General features: G+C 44.1%; 1 protein-coding gene across 2 annotated transcripts in view; it reads right to left on the reverse strand.

Annotated features, from left to right (window-relative positions):
- LOC121568910 (liprin-alpha-3-like) overlaps positions 1 to 5229 on the reverse strand; it is a 28741-nt gene extending 23512 nt beyond the window's left edge. The window contains exons 1-2 of one of the 2 annotated variants that reach the window (XM_045213438.1): positions 4986 to 5229; positions 2317 to 3430 (exon numbers count right to left, since the gene is read on the reverse strand). In XM_045213438.1, coding sequence (XP_045069373.1) covers positions 2317 to 2655 — 339 coding nt within the window. In that variant the 5' untranslated portion in view covers positions 2656 to 3430; positions 4986 to 5229. Of the gene's footprint in view, positions 1 to 2316; positions 3431 to 4942 lie in introns of both variants that reach the window. The other variant, XM_045213439.1, reaches the window with a different exon arrangement.
- Positions 5230 to 10507: the final 5278 nt, after the last annotated feature.

Raw genomic sequence — 10507 nt, forward strand, 5'->3', positions numbered from 1 at the left:
CGGTGAGAACACACTGCCCTATCACATCTGTTATTCCTTCCAATAGTTTAGAGAAAATATGGGTTCTAACAAAATAAACCGCATCACTCCACTTAGGCATCCAGGGAGACTGCCTGTCAGAAATCCAAGATGGAGTCCTCTTCGCATGTTCAGTGGAGTCCGTCACACTAGAATGATTACTCCACGGGCATAAGGATGTGGGCTAATATTGGCCTGGGTATTATAGAGGTCCTTTACTAAATCGAATGGAACCGCCAATAATATGTAACAGTCTGTCATCATGTCTAAGTCATGATTCTGCCACAGCCCTGCTCAATATGCATCAGAAGTGGTCAGTATGAGCAGGAACAACCACATCCCAACTAGAACAGACAAGAACATAACGGTATAAGTACAGATGTAACAACTCAGTACAAAACTGAACAGCTCATTGGTATGTCCAGTAGATCCCACAATAGCTCAGTATGGATAAGAGAAGCCACATAAAACCATAACCATAATGTTAAAGTCTGAGCATAAACGACCATTTAGCAATGACTGTACATTATCTCAGGCACACAGCTACTGAAACATATGGAGTGCAATTACACGTGACAATACAGAGATAGCTACAGTAAATTCGGAAAGTATTCAGACCCCTTGACTTTTTCCACATTTTGTTACGTTACAGCCTTATTCTAAAATTGATTAAATAGTTTTTTTCCCTCATCAATCTACACACAATACCCCATAATGACAAAGCAAAAACAGGTTTTTATCAATTTCAGCAAATTTATTAAAAATAAAAAACTGAAATATCACATTTACATAAGTATTCAGACCCTTTACTCAGTACTTTGTTGAAGCACCTTTGGCAGCTATTACAGCCTCGAGTCTTCTTGGGTATGACACTTCAAGCTTGGCACACCTGTATTTTGGTAGTTTTTCCCATTCTTCTTTGCAAATCCTCTCAAGCTCTGTCAGGTTGGATGGGGAGTGTCGCTGCACAGCTATTTTCAGGTCTATCCAAACATGTTAGATCGGGTTCAAGTCCGGGCTCTGGCTGGGCCACTCAAGGACATTCAGAGACTTGTCCCGAAGCTACACCTGCATAGTCTTGGCTGTGTGCTTAGGGTCGTTGTCCTGTTGGAAGGTGAACCTTTGACCCATTCTGAGGTCCTGAGCGCTCTGGAGCAGGTTTTCATCAAGGATCTCTCTGTACTTTGCTCCGTTCATCTTTCCCTCGATCCGGACTAGTCTCCCAGTCCCTGCCACTGAAAAACATCCCCACAGCATGATGCTGCCACCACCATCACCGTAGGGACGGTGCCAGGTTTCCTCCAGATGTGACTCTTGGCATTCAGGCCAAAGAGTTCAATCTTGGTTTTATCAGTCCAGAGAATCTTGTTTCTTATGGTCTGAGAGTCCTTTAGGTGCCTTTTGGCAAACTCCAAGCGGGCTGTCATGTGCCTTTTACTGAGGAGTAGCTTCCGTCTGGCCACTCTACCATAAAGGCCTGATTGGTGGAGTGCTGCAGAGATTGTTGTCCTTCTGGAAGGTTCTCCCATCTCCACAGAGGAACTCTGGAGCTCTGTCAGAGTGACCATTGGGTTCTTGGTCACCTCCCTGACCAAGGCCCCTCTCCCCCGATTGCTCAGTTTGGCCGGGCGGCCAGCTCTAGGAAGAGTCTTGGTGGTTCCAAACTTCTTCCATTTAAGAATGATAGAGGCCACTGTGTTCTTGGGGACCTTCAATGCTGCAGAAATGTTTTGGTACCCTTCCCCAGATCTGTGCCTCAATACAATCCTGTCTCAGAGCTCTACGGACAATTCCTTCGACCTCATGGCTTGGTTTTTGCTCTGAGATGCACTGTCAACTGTGGGACCTTATATAGACAGGTGTAAATAAGGTATTTCAGTTTTTTCTTTTTTTACTAAAAATCTGTTTTCACTTTGTCATTATGGGATATTGTGTGTAGATTGATGAGGAATTTTTTGTATTTAATCCATTTTAGAATAAGGCTGTAACGTAACAAAATGTGAACAAAGTCAAGGGGTCTGAATACTTTCCGAACGCACTGTGTACACTCACTCTCTCTTTTTCACACTCACAATGTGTTTGTAGCGAGGCAACAGGAAGGTCTCTATAGATTCTTTGTCCAGATCTCACACTTACCATGTAAACACACATACGACACACACACACAAAAACTCAAGCATGCACGCACGGATGCACACAAAGAAACACACACACACAGGAGTCACGTACGCAAGTGCACACGCAAGCACGAACACACGAACGTGCACACAGACACACCCTCCCTCCCCCTGTGTGTACCTGTGGCAGGGCGATGGACAGCTGTCTCGAGAGGGAGTCCTTCTCATGGCCCAGGTCTCGGAGGCGAAGCTGGGCCGTCCCCAGACTGTCCTGGGTCTCCCTCATGCTGTCCAGCAGCTTCTCCCTCTCAGTCAGCATGTTCACCATCAGAGACTCCAGGTTCCCCGTGCTGCCCCCCTCGTCACCTCCACCCCGAGGCTCCCCTCTGCCCCCGTACCCACCCCCCATTCCTCCCATACCGCCTCCCATTCCCCCGCCACTCCCTCCCGGAGAGGAAGGCCCTCCCCCACTCCCGCCACGCCCATCCTCAGAGATGGTTGGCATCACCTCGCACATCATCTTGAGGCCGGAGAGTGTGTGGGAGAGGACTGGAGTGTGTGGGGTGTTAGCTGAGAGTTAGTGGGTGTCGGTGGAGAGAGTGTGGGAGTGATCCGGGAGAATTTGCTTCAAGGGGCCCACGGAATGTTTGGAAGTGTGTATGTTTGTCTGAGGTAAGGTGTGTTGGCACTCTGTTCTCTTTTGTCTCTCTCTCTCTTTTTCTCTCTGCCTAGCTTTGGCCCTTGGTCTCTCTCTCTCTTTTGTTTGTGTCCTTGTCCTTTTCTCCTGTTACTACATGAGAGAGGTTGGTAGACAGGCAAGCAGAAAGGTGGCACTCTGTTACTCTTCTCTCTCCTCTGTACCTCTCCTCTCTATGAATAAGACGTCACAGTCATCATTAACAAGCCTGTGTTTGGTCGGTTAACGGCTTGTCACTCTGTACCTTGCTACTTCCTCATCTCTACTTCCTGGCTTCACCTAATTAGCTCCTTTGGATGTATTGCTCCCACAGGAATAGCTCTGCTGTGTCTGGCAAACACCTGATTGGCTCTCTGCTTGTCCTAATAGCAACTGATTGGTTGTCTCAGTGAGTCTGGCTGAGTGACAGAGCCTAGGTAATTGTGAGGTACCTTTGGGGTGTGGTGTGTGTCTTTGGGTGGGGTGCAGTTAGGTTCCCAAATTTAGGAGGAGTCCATGGGGGGTGTCTAAGGGTTTAGGGAAGGGGCAAGAGGGAGGGCAGGTGTAGTGGAGGGCCTCGGACGCCCCAGGGTGGTCTTCAGACAGATGAGAGAAGCAGCTGGAAAATAGAGAAAAAGGTGATAGAAAACAAGAAGAGAGAAATTATACTGTTTTTCAATTCAACTCTCAAGGCTCTCAATCCCATCATATGGCATAGGAGGGTCCCTAAAACACCTTATATCATTGTAATTGACAAGATGAAAGAGCCTCATACTTGCATCTAATAATGCAACAGATTTTAGAGAACAGTTTGTTAGTAACCGACATCATAAAGACAATCCAGGCCGAAAGAGGAGGAAGTGGAGAACCCCTTCTCTGAGATGTGGGTGGACCAGGTGAGATGATGGGGTGGCCAGTACAGACACAAAACCAGATGAAATTACTAAATAAAATCTGTCATAGCCAGTTGGGAGCAGCTGTTTACAGAGCAGGCCAGATAATTAAGACGACTACTGTAGCTTAGGTATTGCACATTGTAAGCATTTGACTTGATGAAAAAAAAATCTGTCTAATCAACCTCCACTACCAATATTTTCCAAAATACACACACGCATGCACACAAACACACACACACACAAGCACACACACACACATGCACACAAACACACACACACTTGCTCTCTCTCTCTTATCTCTCTCAACTCTCTCTCACACACACACACACACACTTCACACATTCACTGGACAGCAAATAAACACACACACACCTATCTCTGTTCCACCACAATGACTATTCAGGAGAATACATATAGGAGCCTATTGCATTCATTCTGTCCAGCCTCCACGGCAACCTACTCCGTTGCACACGTCTGTCTGAAGCTATGTATCCATCCGTCTCTGCTCTTATACAGCCTATTAGTCATAATGCTAATCATGGATGCGCGTTATACACGGAAACTAGAGTCATGGAGGGTTACGCTGTAGCCTTAGCCTGGCCATCTCGTTCAGTAGGGGGATCATGGGTAAAATAAGCGAGCCGGATGTAGCCCTTAATAGCCTACAGAGATAGACAGACAGACATTTATTTATGCGGGGCAGTCTCATAATGTATATGAATTTAAATTGTCATCATTGTAATTATGGACTATGTGTAGTCTGTAGTAGGGAATATATCTCTGTCTCACAATAACCTGTGTCTCACACTATGTATGCTACAATCTGAACATATATTTAGCGAGAAGGGTCTATGTTAGGCCTAATAAATTAAAACCACTGTCACAACAGAAAAGCGACGTGAAAAAAATACAACAGAATATGTCATGTATTTAGGCTATGTAGCCTATAGCCTCCTCCCATCCGATTTCCTTCCGATGGCCTCTATGCAAATTATTCGGCAAACGAAATAAAGGCTATACGCACAAAGGAAAGATTGTGCATTCTTCTTAAATGTCCCAATTCTATTGTAGGCAATGAAGCATCCCGTTATACCGAATGTTAGGCGTTTACACCAAACCGCCTCGCCCCCTCTCCATCCCCCTCCTCATAAACAGCTGGCAGATCATGCACAGCTCTATCTCACAACATTAATTAAATGTCAGATACCAATGTTGTATTCATTATCTTATCTCACCCTTGTCATCATCGAAAGCAAAAAATACATAATTCCCATTTACCCCATAGGAGCATCTCGCCGTTAAAAGTCGTATCGCCGTGAAAATCCGGTTGCCAGCCAGCAAACCCCCTTTCCTCTCCCTTCTCACACATGTAAACGATGGCACTGGGCGCGAGCGACGTTACACCTCACCATAGACAACCCCCGTCTTTCTCCCGCTCCTCATTCTCTATATCCATGCCTCCCTCCCTCGGATGAAAAGGTGCTGGGTCTTAAAGAAACAATCTCGCAGCTCTCACGCGCCCACTCACGCACGCCGGGCTATACTGTTTATTGATCATCGGGCTATACAATTTATTGACCATGCATGCGCATACACTCATGAGGGCACAGTCGTGATTTTTTTTTACATTGACACACATTTAAATTACACTCACATTCAATGTTAGACCCGACATGTATGGAAATCAGAGAAGGACTAATAACTTCTATAGCCTCATATTGTAGGCTACAGTGAAACATCCTCCCCCTCTGGTGTCTAGTAAGAGAACTGCGTCATTCACAGTTCAAAACTCACCTATTAACAGTTCAAAACTCACCTATTACTACCCCCCACACACACACACACACACACACACACACACACACACACAATAAAGCTATGTATATGCCAAATATTCATTTTTTTCTTGAACATATTTCACCATTTAATGTTTTGTTGTGCAGAGTGGGTCCTTAAATGTTCAGGCCTAAATATGGTTTATGATCAAATGCTGTGTTCTTTTCGGATCTTTCTAAATTAAACTGTGTATATCATGTATTTTGAACGTATTTCTACAGAAATTCAAACAGTCTATAAATGTCAAAACCAAATTACCCGCTAGTCATCTCCACCTCTGTATTCTTTTCATGGTCGGACGCACAGACAGATGTGCAGTTGACACCAATCACCACAGGGCACCGGTTACACTTCAACCAACCGAAGGCAAGAGAAGGCGGTTTCTGGAACTGGCAGAGCCAATAGAATACATTTAAATTGGTTTCAGCTCAATTGGTTGGGGTGGTAAGAAGAGTCCCGGAAGGGATGACGTAATTTTCTCTTAGAGGATGATGTCACTGTAATGCACAGAGAGAGCATTCAAATAGGCAATAATCTTTCCTTTGGAGAAGAGACAGAAAGCTATTGCCGAGGCACTCAGTAGAATGAATGTGTCAATCATCTGAGTATGTATGCTGGTCCCCACTTCAGATAAGGACAGATGTGATGTCAAAACCAATAATTGTCAGACAGAAAAGTGAGTCCATTGCATAGTTTATCATATAACCCCCCCTTCCTTCCTTCCAGGTCAGACTAAGGTCAGGGTCAGACCAGAGGTGGCAGCAGTCTGACCTCAGAGGGGCCAAACAGATCCTCAGTCCCTGTCTCCCCTGATGCCCTTTCTCTTCTTTCCTTCGGATACATTTGTAATCCACCACTCTTTGGCCAAAGACCTTATTGAGAAGACACTTGATCTGCCCATTTCCAACATTTAAATCCCTCGTCCATCTCATGCCAAATCACAAATAGTGCTATTGTTCCAAAGACTTGCTCTCTGAGATTCCACGGTGTGCAGATAGTGACAATGGATAGGACACATATGACACAACAGGTTTCAGCAACTCTGTCATATACCTTGCTGTTGCAGGGAGAGGACTGGCTGTCACTGATGCCTCCCTTCAGAAGACACCAGACCAGATGAGAAGCACACCCACACACTGTGAATTGGCACACATGTGCTTTTTAAACTACCTTTATCTGAATAAGGTCTATTAGCGAAAGCTCAGCACAATGTCTAACAGAAAGACCATCTGGACAGTTTGTTCCTGTGATGCTGGAAGATGATGATCCCATATCATTCGACTCACAGCAGAGAGTAACTGTTCATGTTTTTTTATGTAATTTTATTGATCTGTAGGCATATTGGTTTGGTAAACAGCCCAAATGTATGGGTGTTTTTATACAAAGCTCTCAATAGGAGAGAGAGGCAAATGACAGAAAGTACTCTGTGTCCATATCTTTCCACATTTCTGCTGTTTCTGCACTGACTCAATGTCTCCCTCTGCAGGTCAATATGGATACTGCACCATGGCCTAATTACAGGCGCTCTGATCTGGAGATGATGATGGAGAAGAAGCCATCATGTGTCAGCAGCATCAGTACTATGTCTAATACTAGTATCATTCCATAGTGGTATAATTTCCAAATTATTAACTGGTGATTCCTTGAGGTTCCAGTGGGGTTCATTGGGGGTTCCAAAGGTCACAGGCAGAGAGACAGACAGACAGACAGTCAGATGTTCTATTCAGAGAACTAACACATGAGAACAGAGGCTGTGCTGTGCCTCAGGCTATGGACATTGGACACATAAGAACAAGGTAACACAGGTCACTTTCATAACCAACTCATCAAGTAACCCCCCCAACATGGAGGCGAGGAGCTGTAAATATCAAAGCTAAAAAATGATTCCTTTTTAGAGAAAAAAGTAAAGACAGTTACATAAATCTGTGTGAGGGACACTCAGCTTGATCAGTGTGTCTACCATCATCTGCTGTGTTGCTCTGGTACTGCATGTTGTCCAACCGTATAGAAGACGTTCAAAATGGTCACGATCATATAGAACTTACAGTGGGGAAAAAAAGTATTTAGTCAGCCACCAATTGTGCAAGTTCTCCCACTTAAAAAGATGAGAGAGGCCTGTAATTTTCATCATAGGTACACATCAACTATGACAGACAAATTGAGAAAAAAAAATCCTGAAAATCACATTGTAGTATTTTTTATGAATTTATTTGCAAATTATGGTGGAAAATAAGTATTTGGTCACCTACAAACAAGCAAGATTTCTGGCTCTCACAGACCTGTAACTTCTTCTTTAAGAGGCTCCTCTGTCCTCCACTCGTTACCTGTATTAATGGCACCTGTTTGAACTTGTTATCAGTATAAAAGACACCTGTCCACAAACTCAAACAGTCACACTCCAAACTCCACTATGGCCAAGACCAAAGAGCTGTCAAAGGACACCAGAAACAAAATTGTAGACCTGCACCAGGCTGGGAAGACTGAATCTGCAATAGGTAAGCAGCTTGGTTTGAAGAAATCAACTGTGGGAGCAATTATTAGGAAATGGAAGACATACAAGACCACTGATAATCTCCCTCGATCTGGGGCTCCATGCAAGATCTCACCCCGTGGTGAGCAAAAATCCCAGAACCACACAGGGGGACCTAGTGAATGACCTGCAGAGAGCTGGGACCAAAGTAACAAAGCCTACCATCAGTAACACATTACGCCGCCAGGGACTCAAATCCTGCAGTGCCAGACGTGTCCCCCTGCTTAAGCCAGTACATGTCCAGGCCCGTCTGAAGTTTGCTAGAGTGCATTTGGATGATCCAGAAGAGGACTGGGAGAATGTCATATGGTCAGATGAAACCAAAATATAACTTTTTGGTAAAAACTCAACTCGTCGTGTTTGGAGGACAAAGAATGCTGAGTTGCATCCAAAGAACACCATACCTACTGTGAAGCATGGGGGTGGAAACATCATGCTTTGGGGCTGTTTTTCTGCAAAGGGACCAGGACGACTGATCCGTGTAAAGGAAAGAATGAATGGGGCCATGTATCGTGAGATTGAGTGAAAACCTCCTTCCATCAGCAAGGGCATTGAAGATGAAACGTGGCTGGGTCTTTCAGCATGACAATGATCCCAAACACACCACCCGGGCAATGAAGGAGTGGCTTCGTAAGAAGCATTTCAAGGTCCTGGAGTGGCCTAGCCAGTCTCCAGATCTCAACCCCATAGAAAATCTTTGGAGGGAGTTGAAAGTCCGTGTTGCCCAGCGACAGCCCCAAAACATCACTGCTCTAGAGGAGATCTGCATGGAGGAATGGGCCAAAATACCAGCAACAGTGTGTGAAAACCTTGTGAAGACTTACAGAAAATGTTTGACCTGTGTCATTGCCAACAAAGGGTATATAACAAAGTATTGAGAAACTTTTGTTGTTGACCAAATACTTATTTTCCACCATAATTTGCAAATAAATTCATTAAAAATCCTACAATGTGATTTTCAGGATTTTTTTCTTCTCATTTTGTCTGTCATAGTTGACGTGTACCTATGATGAAAATTACAGGCCTCTCTCATCTTTTTAAGTGGGAGAACTTGCACAATTGGTGGCTGACTAAATACTTTTTTTCCCCACTGTATGTTGCTCATAACTTGAGATCACATCCAGCTGTCTCTCCTTTATGTTGTCACAGACTTTTCTCACTTACTACCAGAATGAGAATAAAAAATAGAACATTTTGAAGAAATATGACAGTTTACTTTCAGATGTTGCTAAACACACAGATGTGTCCATCCCTGAGCAGTGATGTCACCACCAGCAGAGTGATTGACAGCTGACAGCTGCATGGCCACCCAGAGAGGAGGGGCAGTGAGGACATCATTGAGGTCACCGGGGGTCAGGGGGTGAGTGGAATGCAGGGTAGGAATGCACTGTGTGCCAGGGGACCCATTCCATGGGACAACAACAAGGATGAGCACATACTCCCAAGGGAACCATACCACTGGACAACAGCAGAGGAAAGGAGAGAGCACAGTACAGTACAGAGACAACTAAGGGATTCATTCCTTCAACAGAATGTTTAAATTACATTTAAAATAAGAAGGGCGATGCCAAAAGGGATAAGGCTGGAAAAACAACAATGCACAGAAACATGCAAGATCCCAGCGACCAATAGACAAATCAGTTATTGGCATGAGAGGTCAAAGGTCAACTAGAGGAGTGTGTGAGGGCAGAAGGGCAGGGGAATTAAATTTTCAAACAATGTACCTCATCTGGGAAAGGGTTAGAGGTCACGAATCAGAAATTTGACATTTGGGGGGAAACAGTGGAAATAGCAAGCTAGGTATACAACACAGACAGACAACATAAGGACAGAATAGTGTAGTCCTCTGTAGACTGTCACTTCACAGGCCTGACAGAGAATTTCAAATGAAGAAGGCTAGGTCCAGTGAGTTGAATAATTTATTGAGATAAAATGTAAACCACAGAGATAGGTAGGGGACGATACGATGTGCCTGACTGACTGGGGTTGTACGCTTGGGCTGTATGATGTAATCTGCTGTACCCATCTGGATATGTGTGTCAGTGAAAGAGATGTGTTCCTGTGAGAGCGTGTGTGTGTTTATTTAGGGTTGCAAAGCTACCAGTATTTTACCAAACTTACTGGAATCCTCTAATATTGGTAATTAACAGGTAATCTATGGCAATCTATGGTAACTTTGGTAATTTATACTTTAACTAAAACATTTTTTATTCATATATAGTCTAACATTTTTATATCTGTGTCCATATCGTCCATGAGTTTCTAGTGGATAGACTATGGTTCAAGAGAAAACAGCCTAATTAATTAAAAAAGCATCTAATCAACAATTGCATTATTTTCAATTAACTCCGCAAACTTTTCCAACCACTGTTTCCAACTGTCACCAGTTTGGCCCCAATACATTTACAACAAAGACATAGTAAAATAAAAAGTG

This window comes from Coregonus clupeaformis, unplaced genomic scaffold, assembly GCF_020615455.1.
Source record: "Coregonus clupeaformis isolate EN_2021a unplaced genomic scaffold, ASM2061545v1 scaf0112, whole genome shotgun sequence".
Lineage (NCBI taxonomy): Eukaryota > Metazoa > Chordata > Actinopteri > Salmoniformes > Salmonidae > Coregonus > Coregonus clupeaformis.